Source organism: Cryptotermes secundus, unplaced genomic scaffold (genome assembly GCF_002891405.2).
Source record: "Cryptotermes secundus unplaced genomic scaffold, Csec_1.0 scaffold57, whole genome shotgun sequence".
NCBI classification, from domain to species: Eukaryota; Metazoa; Arthropoda; class Insecta; order Blattodea; family Kalotermitidae; genus Cryptotermes; species Cryptotermes secundus.
The window spans coordinates 656495-672774 of NW_019725840.1; the positions used below are offsets into that span (position 1 = coordinate 656495).

Consider the following 16280-nt stretch of genomic DNA (forward strand, 5'->3'; position numbering starts at 1 on the left):
GGTAAAATAGTAAAGTTCTCCCTGTGCTTAATTAATTAAGCACCACGACATGAAGATGTATGGGGGAGTGGAGGTATAGCTTCACAATTCTTGACTTCGGCACTAGTTGGAGGTGAGTGGTCAGCTTTAGCCGTGACGGCTTGACCCCCCCACGAGGAAGCAGCCCCTTGTAGCCATTGAGTGGGAGGCTGGGTGGGCCCCAGAGCCGGTCTGGACGATCCGGAGTAAAGAGAAATCTCTTGCCCTTACCGGGGTTCATATCCCGGCCCGTAGCCCGTCTGTACCAACTGGCGTGTCCTCTCCGACATACTTTGCGTACGTAAGGTACCTGTGAATGTACTGTCGCGTAGCAGGGGTGAGTATCGACTGGTTTCGAATTGGAGATTGGATTTATTGACCACTTTAATACCCGACTCTTGACTACACTTAATTTTAGCGCCATCGCTACAGCAGACGTTGTCTTTTCAGTCTGCTGTTACTAGTCGTTTCCCGGTTAACAGCTTCTAACATTGGAGATTCTTTAGTTTCCATTCTCAACTGCACCGACTAATTCTTCTCTTCACACACACTCCCTTACAGCTCTGACGAACTACCAAACCTGTCTCGGTTATAACATCTCCGCACGGACCACGTGGAAAACATCGTTCACTGTTGTACTCCAATCGTTTCCGTGGGGACGTGTTTGTTTGCGAAGGCATTACTCAGGTCCCCATAGTGATACCGGTCGGAGCGACGATGGCCTGCCTAGTAATGGAGGCACGTCAAGAAGAAGATGTCACGGCTGGTTATACTTTCTTATTAATAATCTGTTCCCTAGCAGTGGATGTTGTTTCATTTTTTGTTTCGAGGTCGTTACCCAGTAAGGGACGTACACGCTACAACATGTAAGCTAAAGTGACAAAGTTTAAAGACAGTTTATGGACAAAGAGCATGAAATATATATATTCAATTTGATTCATTCTGACCGAGATGACGAGGCCAACAGGGAACAGCGTGTGCTTTAGCAGTTCTGCTGTCAAAGCATCGGCGGAAACCAACGGCACGGAATTAACTAAATAAATAAATAAGTCCATGGAGCTAATTCCTCCTTGAAAAGCTACCAGTTGCTCAGACACTCAGGAATTACCCAGCATCTTACGGAATCCAAAGGTTTATTACCGTCTTCACAAGAGCCGGCCACTCGTTCCTATACCGAGCCAGAGCAAACGAAATCCACGCACAAATCCGATTTCTTTAAGATCCTAAGCTGGCATCTAGTCTTGGTCTTCCTAGTATTTCTTTCTTTCAGGTTTTCCTACCAAAACCCTGTATGCACTCTTCTTTTACCCCATGCGTACTACATGCCCAGCGTATTCCATCCTCTTTGACACAACTATTCTAACAGCATGTAAATGTAACAGAGTAAAACCACGCTCCTTTGCTCCGTTTACTTAAAAAGGTAAAGGTAAAGCTATCCCTGTAACAGGCCACTGAGACCCATAGGGTTGTGAGACGTCGAGGCTCCCATATTTTCTAGACAATTGGCTCACAGATGGCGGTGAGGTCAGCCTTACGCACCGGACGCCCTTTACACCCAGGAAGATTCCTGGTACTTCTTTCTCTTAGAGGCTGAGTCGACCCCAGGGCCATAGTGCGGCTGGAAGAATTAGTCAGTTGAAATATCAGTCTCATCGGGATTCGATCCCGCGACCTCCCGGCTTGTAGTGCCTCAACCAACTACGCTACCGCGTGTACCTCCGTTCTTTACCTGCAGTTTATTTAACGACAGTGGGTCAGACTGAATAGCATACGTGGCGAAGCTGTGGTTCACGAGCCACATACGGCTAGCTTGAACTGCCGGTTCTGCGGAATGCACCTGCGCTGCCCAATCCACGTCTGGCTGAGGCTCTCCGATTCCTGAAGGTTATCATATGCAGTTTAGTGAACCTTCACTTCGGCGGCCCCCTCCCCCGCCCTTCGTGGTGTGCAGTTGTTTCTGTAAGTATGTCGGAGTTATCTGCAAGACGGCGACCTTGTTCTGCGCAGGACATCAGTGACAATGAACTTAGACATGTCACACGCAATTTCATTTTCGGATTAGATATTCTGGAATTGAAAATACACGTGAACACAACATGAGCAAGCCGCAGTTGTTGAGAGGCACGCGGTAGCGTAGTCGCTTGAGGCACTATGCTGCAGGCCGGAAGGTCGCGGGTTCCATCCCCGATGAGGTCATTTAATTTTTCAATTGGCCTAATCCAGCCGCACTATGACCCTGGAGTCGACTCAGCCTCTAACAGAAACGAGTACCAGGAATCTTCATGGGGGTAAAGGGCAGCCGGCGCGTAAGGCTGACAACCACACCGTCATCTGTGAGGCGATTGTCTATAAAATGTGGGAGCCTCGACGTCTCACAACCCTATGGGCCTCCACGGCCTGTTACAGGGATAGCTTTACCTCTGTAACATGAACAAACTTTGTCCCATTGGGTCTGCAGTCCTTACGGTGGTGTCTGTGATGGGTGCGGTCTTGTAGTGTGTACCGCTGTGTAATTCGAAAAAAAAAAACACACGTTTCGGAGGAACACATTGCTTCCATCTTCATAGCCGAATAGTAAACCTACCGCTCCACGCTGGTTTCGTGCTTGTATTATTGTTAGATCCTGCAGATAGAGGCCATATATTTCTCTGAAACGTCTGTTGAATTCCAACGGACTACACGGAGTCATATCCCAGAAGATATAAATCTTCAGAAAATCTGCCGTATATTTCTACTGGTTACTTTCTTGGTTTTCTCTTCGATCCTGAATATGGGTACCATATGATCCTTCAAAATGTCGTGTACTATCAGAAAGACATGGCGATACGAACCAACATTTGTCCTATTTATAGAACTATGTACCCATGACGGGTCTTTTTTTTTTCGACAGGAAGGTCACGATTTTAGTGGCACGTGCCTCCTGCTCCAAGGACCGATCGACCTTTGAGCCTGCGTAACAGGAGTGGACAAACTATGACTCTCGATTCTCATGCGGCTTTTTGAAACGCTGCCAGAAAAAAAACAATAGTCACTCCTATTTCACGAAATAATTAAATATGTGAGAAAAAAAAAGAAACCGGGCCCATGAAAGGTCTGTAGCTGGACACCTGTGCTGTCCAATCCACGTTTATCTGCGGTTCTGACGTTCCCGTAAGTCTGTACACCCCTGTTTCATTATCTCGCCTGGAGCTCTTACGTCTTAAACTTATCTACATTTACTTAAGCAGAAATTGCGCTTCTTATGCGTCTGAATTCAATGTGATTCTGTATTCTTACTTTCTGCGTGCCAATCTGCTCTTCAGTGATCCCTGGGCTAAGCTGTATATAAACGGCAGGACGTCTGTGAGTGAGCTTTATTTTGTACTCCTTTTATATGTTTAAACGATGCTCTGTAACAACAGAAAACTGAATTCATACATCGCAGTGGACTGGGAACTTACTGAAAGGGTTAAAATGGTTACGTTACGTCGCAAAGAAAAATATCTTACACCTGCGCAAGTGACCACTTCTAAGATCGAAGAAATTTGGTGATAATAATAAGATAAGCTGTTGAGTGAAGTTTCAGAGAATGGGAGTGGATGGAACTGGCTCAGGATTGTGTCCAGTGGCGAGCTTTTGTATTAGCGGTGTTGAACCTTCGGGTTCTGCTACCAGAGAGGTAGTTAATTAGTAAGATGAATCTTAGGAAAGTGAGTTGTGAGGATGGGAGGTGGATGGAACCGGCTCAGGATCATGTCCAGTGGCGGGTTTTTGTATTAGCGGTGTTGGACTTTCGGGTCTTGTTACTAAATAATGTATATTTCAGATTCTTCCTACAGCACATGTACGCCATGCTGCTGTTGCTACTGTCGGTGTTGCTCATCTTAGCACCTCTGGTTCTGCTTCTTCGAAACGCCAAGAGAGCGCGCTTAATTCGCCTGGTGGATAAGATTCCCGGGCCGCCATCTTACCCCTTCGTGGGATCAGAATTGTCCTTGTTGTTAGCACCGAGAAACAGTAAGTATTGACCTGCTCCAAATGAGACCTCTGACGGGGGAAGTAAGCACTACGGTCTGCTGATGGTTCATTCTTATTGCATTTTTGATACCAATTTCTTCCATCCAGTCTCAAGTGCAAGATTGGAAAGTATGAAGTCCATAATATGGTACACATGGTTACCGGCGGTGTTATTTGAAGTTAAGTAACTCCTTCCCCTCATATAGGCTTTTTCGTGCCTTTAATATCATCAGAAATGAACAAGAAATGTGGTGCAGTGTAACATAAAACACAGCAAGGAGAAAGATACTAGAATGAGCATTGAGCCAGCGTGATCCTTAACCCCTACCGTTTACTTAATTTCTTAACGGAAAATTGTGTTCTCTTTAATCGTCTTTGATTTACGCGCCCATTTTCAAGAAAGCAATTACCGCGTAGATTGAGGTGTGACTACAATACGCCCAATTATGAAATAATATGGCTTAAAACTGGAATTGTTGGTCACATTTTGGCAGAACTCTCCCTCGTAAAATTTCTGCAGAATCTGTGAAGGTGCATGCGGTACATTGGAATATCGCCTTGTGGCCTTATGCAAAGCCTGGCTATACTGTAAACCAATATGGCTGAAAATCGGAATTTCTCTACAGTTTTTACTCACAGTCCAATATATTTACCTAAAAAAAAAAAGTTACAGACAGACGAAGAAGTATGACCTCTACACAATGCAGTACTGTTTATTGTGTAAATAACGCTCACAACTGAAAAGCGTTTAATATGTGAGGTTTTCCAGTGTTTTCCGCAATTCCCATAGGAACATAATGGTGCCGATAACAAAATTCACCTCTATATAAAAATAAAACCGGGCCGATCATAGAAGCTACATGTGCAGTGTAAGGAGTAGTAATGAGTCTCATTAACCTGTAATTGGAACCGTCCTATTGCGTGTTCACAGAGCAGTGGGGGCTGCTGCAAATGCGACTGCGCAAATACCAGCCGATCATGCGCACTTGGGTCGGGCCCATTGCAGTTGTTCACCTCACACGACCAGAGCACATCGAGGTAAGGCTATACAGTGGCGGCTAGAGCGACTGTACAGTGACGGCTGGTGAGACTACAGTGGCGGCTAGTGAGGCTGTACGGAGATGAAACTAGCGCCAATAGAATATAATCTATACTACTGTGACACCGAATACCTCTTTATTTAAAGAAGCCTTCAATAGCTCAGACTAAATAACATAGAATTAAAGGATAAAATTGAATAATGAATTGGAAAGGCTGTGCACGGGAACGGCCGTGGCCAGTGACATATCTGGGGCGCTTAGTCGCAGGATTCCGAACGCGCTTGCATGGATTCGATTTTTGATTTGTCGAATAAATTTGGTGATGGATACGTGGTACTGGGGAATATTGTCTCCGACTACCTGTGTTTCCCCTGCCAGTTCTCATTCCACAAACTTCTCCATATTCATTAATCATCCTACCATCCGACGCTGTATAATTTCAGTAGTGTCAGTGTCGTTAAACGACCAACGAAAGAAGAAAAAGAAGTGCTCGCCACACACTCGTGTCCCTCACCTACTGGAAGTGGACGCTCTTTGCTGACGGTCTTCGTGAAGAGTACTTTAGTCTGCGCATGCGTCGTCGTGTAGTCTGCTGCAGGTTTACCAACGTTGCGGGAGAAAATACTACTTCCATCTTCAGCGGAAGCAATTAGAAAATCTTTGCTTGTTGCTTGCTTCAACGGTTTACTCTTCGGTACTGAAAGTGGAAACAGTATGTTCCCCCGAAACATCCGTAAAATTGTACCAGGTTACACGAGATCAGATCCCAGTGTATAGCGCTGTTCATAATCACAGGCGAGAGAAATAAAATTAGAATTCTAACGTCCTCCGAAGGAAATATTCGGTTCGGGAGGGGGGGGGTGAGACTAAGTCCACTTGGTACGTTGGCTACTGTTTGGCCTATTGTACAAGCCCCAGACGATAGACGACGATGAATGTGGAACTGTTGGTGGATTGAGAACTGGCAGGGGAAACCGAGGTACTAGGGGAAAACCTGCTCCAGTGCCGCTTTGTCCACCATAAGTCCCACATGACCTGACCTGGGCTCGAACTCAGGCCGCCGCGGTTGTAAGCCGACGATTAACACCCTGAGCTATAGTACGGCCCAAAATATAGACGTTTTCAGAAGCCATTAATCGAATGTCACGTGTTGGGTTAGAGAATTTAATGTATTGTGGTCTTGAAATCGAAACACATCACTTAGCTCCGGCGCATATTGGAGTGCCCTAGAGCAAAAGACACTAATAGACTGCCCCTCTCTGTTACAGATACTACTCAGCAGCACTCGACACTTGGAGAAGTCATTTGCCTACAAGTTTATAGAACCTTGGCTGGGCACTGGGCTCCTCACTGCAACAGGCGGTAGGCACACGTTCATTTCAGTCACTCATCAATGGCTGGACAGCCCAATGTTGGGCCTTGGCCTCTTCTTCAGTTTCGTAATCATTTTTACACATAATGTATGGCTCCTTGGACGGGGGATCAGCCCGTTGTAAGGCCGCTACCTACACACAGGACAACACAAACACAGAATAAAAGCACACAGACATCCATGCCACGAGTGGGATTCGAACCCACGATTCCAGTGTTCGAGCGGGCGAAGACGGTTGAACAGCGACAGGCACACTGTGTCTGAAATTTCTTTGAAGGTGTGTCATTACGAAGTAGTGATATAGATCGTGACATCATTAGAAAATCACTAGATTTTGAGTTCAACATGCGGTGGGAAACAAAATCGCCACACCGGAGATCTCGTTGAACAAACAGGGACTTCTCTTTCGTAAGGTTGTCTACTCATGGTACGACATACCTCGAAAGATGTTTCAGACCAGCGACAACAAATATTTTTGATGTCATGCCCCCATTTTGGATTTCACCAAACATGCACGACCCCAAGCCCCCAGCTCTTAATCACTGAAATAAATTAACAAACCTGGGCACTTGCGTTCATGTCTTTCTTCAAGAGAAACGAATCCGTCATTATTCTGCCCACGTTCTGGGGCCCAGCCAGCCTCCTATCCAATGGGAACCGGGGGCTCTTTCCCCGGAAGTAAATCAACCGGGGCGTGAAGCTGACCACTTATTTCCCACCAATACAGAGGTCAAGAATGGTGGAGCTACACCTCCATTCCCAATCACGTCTTCATGGCGTGGTAATTAATTAATAAACACGGGGACAACTTAATATTTTTAACAATTTTAATATTTAAAATTTTAACAAAGACGAATACAGTAGTATTAATGTACCAACCTGACAACACAAAATATACCCACTGTAAACACTGGCCAATGTAAGGGGTAAGCAGTGTAGCCAACAGTAAATATGCAAACTTGACGATGGCCGAACACCGAAACGTGTTGCAGTAATCATTTATTTTCAACTTTCGACAGGTCAGAAATGGCATGTCCACAGGAAGATGATCACACCAACGTTCCACTTCAGTATCTTGGACAGCTTCGTGGAAGTGTTCTCAGAGAAGAGTGAGATACTGGTGAAAAAACTGCAGAAGGAAGTCGGATCACCGGGCTTCGACATGTTCCCTTATGTCACTCACTGTGCCTTGGATATCATCTGTGGTGAGCGCTTGCCTCCTACGGTTCTGTCACTAAACCGTCTCTGAGGGTTCAGTCTCTGTGTGTTCAGCGTCATCTCCGGTTTGGAGACTTTGTTTCCCCTCGTATGCTGAAAATAGAATCTAGTGAATCTCTACTGTTGCCATGACGACCTGCGTCATTATCTGATGATCATATATCCTCAGAATGTTTGGAACACAGTATAAACGTTTATAGCCCGGTGACAACTATATGTACTACTTGCTTTAACACACTAAAACCCTACACTCTGCCCACACGTATCTGTGTGTTCCGTGTGGTTCTCACAGCAAACAGCGACTGTTTCCCTAAACAGCATTAACCGGCTGGGCTCTGTGGCGGTGACGTAATGTTTCCTGTGAGGTACGGACTGAACACACTAAAACTCTGCATTCTGCCCACAGTGTATCTGTGTGTTCCGTATGGTTCTCACAGTAAACAGCGACTGTTTCCCTAAACAGCAGGAACCGGTTGGGCTCTGTAGTGGTGACGTAATGTTTCCTGTGAGGTACGGACTGAGATTTATATTTAATAGAAATTCAGTCTTTGAACACAGTTTAAGACAATGTGTATGGGAGAAAAATCCTGCCTCCATCTTCAGGGAAAATGTTGTACTAATTCCATATTAAGTGTAAAATTCTTTCTACTCTATTGATGGAGGCAGTGGGTTGCTCTGAAATGTTGGTAGAAGTGTTGAATAAGCCACGAAGAAGAGCAAATCAATGCCTTATACTCTGACGATAACAAAACGTTGGCAACTGCATACCAATCTACTCGACGTGACGTCCCAAACAACAGTTATCTCAATGGATACCGATATAAAGACCCTTAATCATTTAGGTGGACCATGGGACCATATTCTGAGATAATTTGATAAGGGCGTGAAACTTGGTTTATCCCATTAAAAGGAAGAACACTGTGAGATGGCGTTAGAATTAAGTAACTTTGTGACGCCGTGACGTGTGTTGCAGAGACGGCGATGGGCACCCCTGTGAACGCTCAGGAAGAGGCAGAGTCGTCCACATACGTCAGAGCGCTCTACGAGTAAGTGTACTTCCTCGCTGCCTCATTGGAACGCCACCTAGCAGCTTCCTGCCTTGTAAGAAACACATTTCGTCCAACAAAACAAAACACTTTCTGATCCGTCCGATCAGGCGCTGAGGACGCAAAGAGACCATCAAACAGCGTTGCCAAATCGAAGGACCCTAATCAGCTATCAGTATTTCAGATTATTTAAATTCGAGTGTTAAGATAAATGAATTGAAAGGATCTGGAAGGAAGAGACCGTGGTCTATTTGAGGTACTATCCTAGCATTTACCTAGAAGGAATGAGAAAAACCACGAAGAGCTCTAGTTAGTTTAACCGGTGTCCCAGCTGACGTTCGATCCGAAAACCCCTCGATTAAAATTCCAAAGTGATACCGTTAGACCATCTTGCTGGATTTTGTAGCACCAAACGTAAGAGTGATCTGTGAACGCTCAGAGGAAGGGACTGGGAAGGATGACATTTCTCTGGGTGCATCAAAGAATATATAAAAAGATCTCTGTCAAGATTTCGGTCTCTGGGCCGAACCCCAGACTTCAGGGCCAAAACAGAGTGAACTTGGTAGCAACTTTCAACGGACTACACGCTGCCATATCGCAGAAATATAATTCTTCATAATCACCGCTGTGAGAACCTCAGGCACTATACGCAGTGCACCCTCGCTAATCCGGTTACACGTTAGTCCTCAAGTCGGATAATCCGGATTGAAGTATGAACAATGCTGTTCACAGTCGAGTACATACTTTAAAAGACATGTGACATTCAGGAAGGCAGATGTCGCTTGTCTGTTCAGACAAAACTTGACGGTTTCTGCAAACCTGCATCATTACGTTCAGAAACAAGTACAGCTTCTGGGTCTTTTATCGTCGAATAAATATATTGTCTCTTTACAGTTTTTTACAAACGCTCTACAGTGATATAATTTTATTTATTTTCATCAGCAATACTTATACCATTAAATTTCCATTTACTTGTTCCAAGTTTTTTGCCTTTTAGGGCTATATTTTGCTTCACTAATCCGGATTACCTCCCCCAATTACTGTTTTTTTTTTCAATGGATCTTCCAGCTCATTCAGGGCCCTGGGCTCTTATTCAGTTCCATAAACATTTATCACAGACAGTAGGGATCCTTGGGTGAGTGATAACCCCGCCGCAAGGCCGCTACGCAAACACAGGACAACACAGACACACACCAATCAACAATGCCCTGAGTGGGATTCGAACCCACGATCACAGTGTCCGAGCGAGCGAAGACAGTTCATGCCTTACACCACGCGGTTACTGTAACCGGATTAGCGAGGGGTTACTCCAGTAATATTCTTATTACGTCATGACGGTCTACTTCACTGTTTGATGATGGCGGAGCGTCAGAAATGCTAAGACATGGCGTCACTTTGCAGTATCTCAAGACTCATCACGCGGAGGGTACCGCGACCCTGGCTCCACAATGACTTCCTCTACAAGCTCACCAGGGACGGTAGAAGACATAACGAATGTCTCGAGGTTCTGCACGGCTTCACGAAAAAGGTGGGCTCCCATGCATGCTACATGTCTCAATATAAAAATACTGAGCTTAGAGTGCAGATTTGGAACCAGAATATCTCAATCAATATGAAGATATGTTATGAGCTAGACTACAGGGGTTCGATTCCCGCCAGCGGCAAGAGTTTTTTTTTATTTCCATAGCATCCGGACGGCCTCTGTGGTCAAGCAATCCTCATATTCAATGTGTATCAGGAACACAAGGACCGGGTCGTGAATCTGACCGCTCACTTCCATCTTGTTCCGAGGTCACAAATGCACTTATGTGTATGAGTAACTCTAGACGGGGTGATGAATCAGATATTGGATTTAATGCCCACTTTAACGCACAACTCGTGACTGCACTTAATCACAGAGCTGCCGCTGATCTGCACACTTTACAAATCACTACAGCACATGCTAAGTCTTTTGCAGTCCGTAGTAACTTCAGTGGTAGTTGACTGGTAACGGCTTCTAACAATACCTGCTTCAGGGCTCAAGTCCTCTTTGAACGGCGGCTTCCTTCCAACTGGCCTTTCTTGATCCAACTGCTCTCCTTATAAAGAAGCAAGTATCCGTTGCCACGAGAACGTGTTTGCCAAGCCGTTGCCTAGAAACCGCTCTACATCATAGAATACATCTTCATGTCCTGGTGCATAATTAATTAGGCAGTGCGACAACTTTACCTTATCTTTTAGAGTACAAATTACGAATCTCCGTACTATTGTCTGTGTAAAACATCTCTGAGGGTACGTCACGCCCACGGCAGGCAACCTTATGGAAGAAAAGTCCCTGTTTGTTCAGCGAGACCTCCGGTATGTGGATTTCTGTTCCCGTTTAGTACTTAACACAGAATCTAGTGACTTCTGATAATGACGTTAAGCTTTATGCCTATGTCTGCTGACGATATGCCGTGAAAGATGACATCTTTTTTTCAATTTCAGGTGATACAAGAACGGAAGAAGACGCGACTGAACTCATCAAGGACGATTTCTGAGCAGCAAGAAGACGAGGGCATTGGTGAGTGGGTCACAGCTGAGAGGGAAAGCGGCGTTCATGTCATATCTTGACGACCTCATGTCTGTCGGTCTGTCTGTTCCAGGCAAGAAGAAGCGACTGGCTTTCCTGGACATGCTACTAGATGCCTCTGAAGGTGGAACCAAATTAACAGACGAGGAGATACGGGAAGAAGTCGACACCTTCATGTTCGCGGTTTATGTCACTTTAGAAAGTTCTTGTAAATCGGAGATAAAGCTATCCCTGCAACAGACCGTGGAGGCCCACAGGGTTGTGAGACATCGAGGCTCACATATTTTCTAGACAATCGGCTCACAGATGGCGGTGAGGTTGTCAGCCCTACGCTAGAAGGATTAGGTCAATTGAAATTCCAGCTTGTAGCATAGTGCTCCCCTCCCACTTGCCATCTATGAGCCGATTGTCTAGAAAATGAGGGAGCCTCGACGTCTCATAGCCCTATGGGCCTCCACGGCCTGTCACATGGATAGCTTTACCTTACCTTAACTTTGCTTAATAAGGACTGGTTTAGCCATCCAAAAGTTGATAGGGAGTGGATACACATATACATAGACGCATAGGCAACAAAGTGATCTCATAAGCCTATTTCTATTTATTTTAATCAAGGAAAGGAGGCTAAAATAATTGAAAAATGAATGAGAGACCCGATATAGACATAAGTAGGCAATTCCACTACTCAGAAATGTATGCTAGAGGTTGCCATAGAAACAAGAGAGGGGTTTGCACTAAACCAGCGTATCCTTTGCCCACAGGGTCACGACACGACCAGTGCTAGCATCTGCTGGGCTCTGCTCCTGCTAGGACTACACCCTCATGTGCAGGTAAAGACATCCTAGAAGTAAATAGTTTTCGATGCATTGCGTCCGAAAAATGATTGTGGGGATTTCGGGAGGCGTCGTCTCCAAATACATACGAGCAATAAGATTTGTTCTTGTGCCCTTACATCGCTCCAGCACAAGAGTTTAACGGGCGCCGTCAACATTATATCTCACCGGCCCTTCCGCAACAGGGTGTCACGACTTCAGTGACTATAGACGGGATCTGGATCGCTAATCGGGTTTACTGAACTCTTACATAACGTATCTACAAGTAGGAATTATGGAAGTAAGCAGAATGATTAATTCAAGAAGAAGGATCAGATAAGCAGGACATGTAGCACGCATGGCCGAGAAGAGGAATTTGTATAGGATTTAGGTGCAAACTCCAGAAAGAAAGAGACGGCTGAAAAGACCTAGACGTAAATGGGAGAATTATGCTAACATGGGTCGTATAGAAATAACATGGATTAATCTGGCTCATGATAGGGACCAATGTGAATATGGTAATGAATTTTCGATTTCCATAAAATGTTGGGAAATGAGCAACTGGCAGCTTCTCAAGAAGGACTCATCTGCGTGGAAGTAGTTGGTTAATATTTCCTGCAAGATTGACTAGTAGGGTGGTCTAGCGAGGTGCCCTAAGTAAGAACAAGACAAGTCGCTGAACAAATAACAAAGAGATATGCTACAGAGTGTTCGGAAAGAAGTTGAATGTACATTGAACATATGCAATATCACGAACATTGCCCATGTGAAAACTTAAGTATATAAAATGCATATTAAATTAAAATATTAATTAGTTTCCTGCACATGTTTCTCGTTCTTCTAAATACTAATTCTCGAAATGGCACTATTATTTTTGGAACACCCCGTGAAAGCCAAAGATATTTACTTCATTACAAAACATGGCATATAAGAAGAGACACAGATAAAGATATTATTGTTATTATTATTATTATTATTATTACTACTTTTATTATTATTACTATTATTACTATTATTATTATTATTATTATGGCTCTACAGCCCTTTGTTGAGCCTTGGTCGCTTTTTCAGTTTCTTGATCATATACAACGTCGGTAGGACTCCTTGGACGGGGGATCGGGCCGTCGCAAGGAGATAAAGCTATTTCTGTCCTTAATTAATTAAGCACTAAGCCATGAAGCCGGTTGAGGGTGTGGAGGTAAAGCTCCACCATCCTTAAACTCGGAACTAGATGAGTGGTGAGCTTCACGCCCCGGCCAATTTACCCCAGGGAAAAGAGCAACACGGTATCCATTTGATAGGAGGCTGGGTGGGGCACACAACCGGCGTGGGCGCTGCGAAGAAGAGAAGAAGCTATTTCCCTTGCCGGGAATCGAATCCTGGCAGTTCAGCCCTTAGCTCATTGCCATATCGACTGAGATACCGCGAATCTAATCACGAAACATAATTCAAGTGAAAAATATATTATCCAAAGGAAGTTGGAAATGTTTCTTATATAAGTGATGTCAGAAAGAACGCCTGTCATGCTTTCAGCGATTAATGTTAAGGGTAAAACGATATCTCCGGTATGGCGGTCTTGACTCCAATTACGTAATCTAGTAAGTTCATAATGATGACGCAGTCTCGAAGAAGTTTCAGACAGATTGTAGCAGCAGTGACACTTGATTCTGTCTTGTTCTAGAGTAAGGTGCATGAGGAGCTGCAGTGCATCTTCCAGGGGTCTGACCGCCCTCCCACCATGAAGGACCTCGCGGATATGAAGTTACTTGAGAGGGTCATCAAGGAGTCACTTAGAGTCTACCCTAGCGCGCCGCTGTTTTCGAGGCTGCTTAGGGAGGACATCGAAATAGGTATTAGTCATTGTAGGTCTTAAGACTGGGGCAATGAGGGGCTACGGGCTGGATGGGCGGGTTTCAGTTCCCGGCAGGGGTAACAGACTGCTTCCAGACTGGCTCTGGGGTCCACACAGCCTCCTCTGCATTGGTTACCGGGGGCTCTTTCCCTCAGTGTAAAGCAGCCGGGGCGTGAAGGTGACCACTCACCTCCATCTAGTGTCGAAGGCAAGAATGATGGCGCTACACCTCCACTCCCCCATACGTCTTCATGGTGATGCACAGGGACAACTTTACCCTTTTACGTGCCGAAGGTTAATGTCCTGATTAAGTACCACGCCATGAATAGAGTTAAGTGGAGGTATGGCTCCATGCATTCCTAGCTTGCACTTTAGATTTAGGTGAGTGGTTAATTTCACGCCCTGGCCGCTTTGTTCCTGGGTGAACCCAAGATCGGGTCTGGATGCAGTTACAACACATGACCACAAACAAACGTAAGCAACAGGTCGGCCCTGCTTACGTCATTAAGAAGTGGTCGCTGCAAATTCCACCAATCACCTGACCTGACTCATCTGGCGTATGGCGCCGTCCAGTCCGTTGAAAGCCAATCGATGTTTCGAGGGATGTCGCCCCCACCTTCTACTTCGAGAGAGATAGATGTTAGTTCAGTGGTGAACCTTATAAGCGTGGCTTTTACCTACAGGTCTGGTTTCGATTCCAGGCGGCTACACCATACCAGCAGGCAGCACTCTTAGAGTCAACGTCTATTGTCTCCACCGGAACCCAGACCAGTTCCCCAACCCCGAGAAGTTCGACCCTGACAACTTCCTGCCAGAGAGGGTAGCAAAGAGACACCCTTATGCCTACATCCCCTTCAGCGCTGGCCCCAGGAACTGCATAGGCCAGAAGTTCGCCCTGCTGGAGGAGAAGACTGTCTTGTCCTACATGCTGCGTCACTACGAGCTGCGATCACGTGACAGCAGGGAAGACATGAACTTATTGGCAGAAATTATTTTGAGGCCTGAGAACAGAGTCCGAATGAGTATCAAGGCCAGGAGAAAGGAGGGCGCGGAGATGAGGAGCAGCTGAAGAGCGTAGAGCGAGTCCTGTTGTCATCTGTCTGCATTTGTATTGCGCCTTCTGCTCTACCAGGTTACGTCATTCCTTGTGTATGTATAAGTATGCCTCAATTTATCACCGAAGTATGCAAATCGGACTAATCTTGAAAATAAAAGCTCCTACCTCTTACTGATGACGCAAAAGTCTGCTTCCTCTTGCTGTTTTCATTCACCAGATTTTGCTTTTGTTGTGCTGTGTACTGCAAGTTTTTATCAGAGATGTTTGGTACATGTCATTGGGTGGCCGCGCGATAGCTCAAGCGATTAGTCGCTCGCTTCCCACCGCAGCGTCCCGGGTTCGATCCCGGGTCTGGTCAAGTGAGATTTGTGGTGGACAAAGTGGCGCTAGGGCAGGTTTTCTCTGAGTACTTCGGTTTCCCCTGTCAATCTTCATTCCACCAATTGCTCCACAATCACCCTCGCCTATCATCTGGGGCTGGTACAATAGGCCAATCAGTGGCCGCCGTGCCGAGTGGCCCCACTAAACTGTTTCTTATGTATGAAACCTGCGCATTCCCCGGAGCTAAGGAAATAACGATAATTTCCTGCCCATTTTAACACCCCAAATTGCAGTGGTTACTATATGTACCACCTGTTCTAACAAACCAAATTTCAGCGTTCTGCTCACAGCACCCCCTTCTCTCCTTCTGATACTGCAGACGTCAGGCCAAGAAAACGAACGCGCCTAGTACTGAAAGGGGAAATGAAAGATACATACAAAATTTTAGTGAGGAACCATCAATAAATTACGCTGCTTATGAGACCTACGTGTTTTGTTGTGTTGGTTATTTTACACGATGCGGCCAGTTGGTAGGATGAATGATGAATTTCAAAGGATTTGGAAGGAAGCAGTCACGGTCTGTACGAGGTACTATCCAGTCATTGTCCCAGAGAGACTGAGGATAACTATGAAATATCACACTCAAATCGATAAGCGCCTTGACAGAACTTCCATATTTTTTTATTGCTAGTGGGGTGGGACTAAGTCCCTTGTACTGCGGCCACTTCTCGCCTATTGTACCAGCCCCAGATGATAGGTGAGGGTGATTGTGGAGCAACTGGTGGAATGAAGATTGGCAGGGGAAACCTGCCCCAGCGCCACTTTGTCCACCACAAATCCCACTTGACCAGACCCGGGATCGGGAAGCCAGCGACTAACCGCTTAAGCTACGGAGCGGCCTAACTTCGAACTTAGTATCTCCCGAATAAAAAGTCTGAATTCTTACCTTTACTCTAACCCGCTTAATAAGCGTCAGAATTGTGAGATATATTGCTAAATG

General features: G+C 45.5%; 1 protein-coding gene across 2 annotated transcripts; it reads left to right on the forward strand.

Annotated features, from left to right (window-relative positions):
* The first annotated feature begins 3285 nt into the window (after nt 1-3285).
* LOC111863606 (cytochrome P450 4C1) lies at nt 3286-15147 on the forward strand. 2 transcript variants are annotated; one of them, XM_023850077.2, is made up of 12 exons: nt 3286-3360; nt 3837-4014; nt 4946-5052; nt 6323-6416; nt 7446-7631; nt 8618-8690; nt 10092-10218; nt 11157-11232; nt 11315-11424; nt 12000-12068; nt 13732-13900; nt 14604-15147. In XM_023850077.2, exons 2-12 carry the CDS (start codon nt 3840-3842, stop codon nt 14969-14971), a joined length of 1554 nt encoding a protein of 517 aa, XP_023705845.1. In that variant the 5' UTR covers nt 3286-3360; nt 3837-3839; the 3' UTR covers nt 14972-15147. The 2 variants fall into 2 exon arrangements, with proteins under 2 accessions (XP_023705845.1, XP_023705844.1); XM_023850076.2 differs by having other exon boundaries at nt 3333-3360; nt 3824-4014.
* Nucleotides 15148-16280: the final 1133 nt, after the last annotated feature.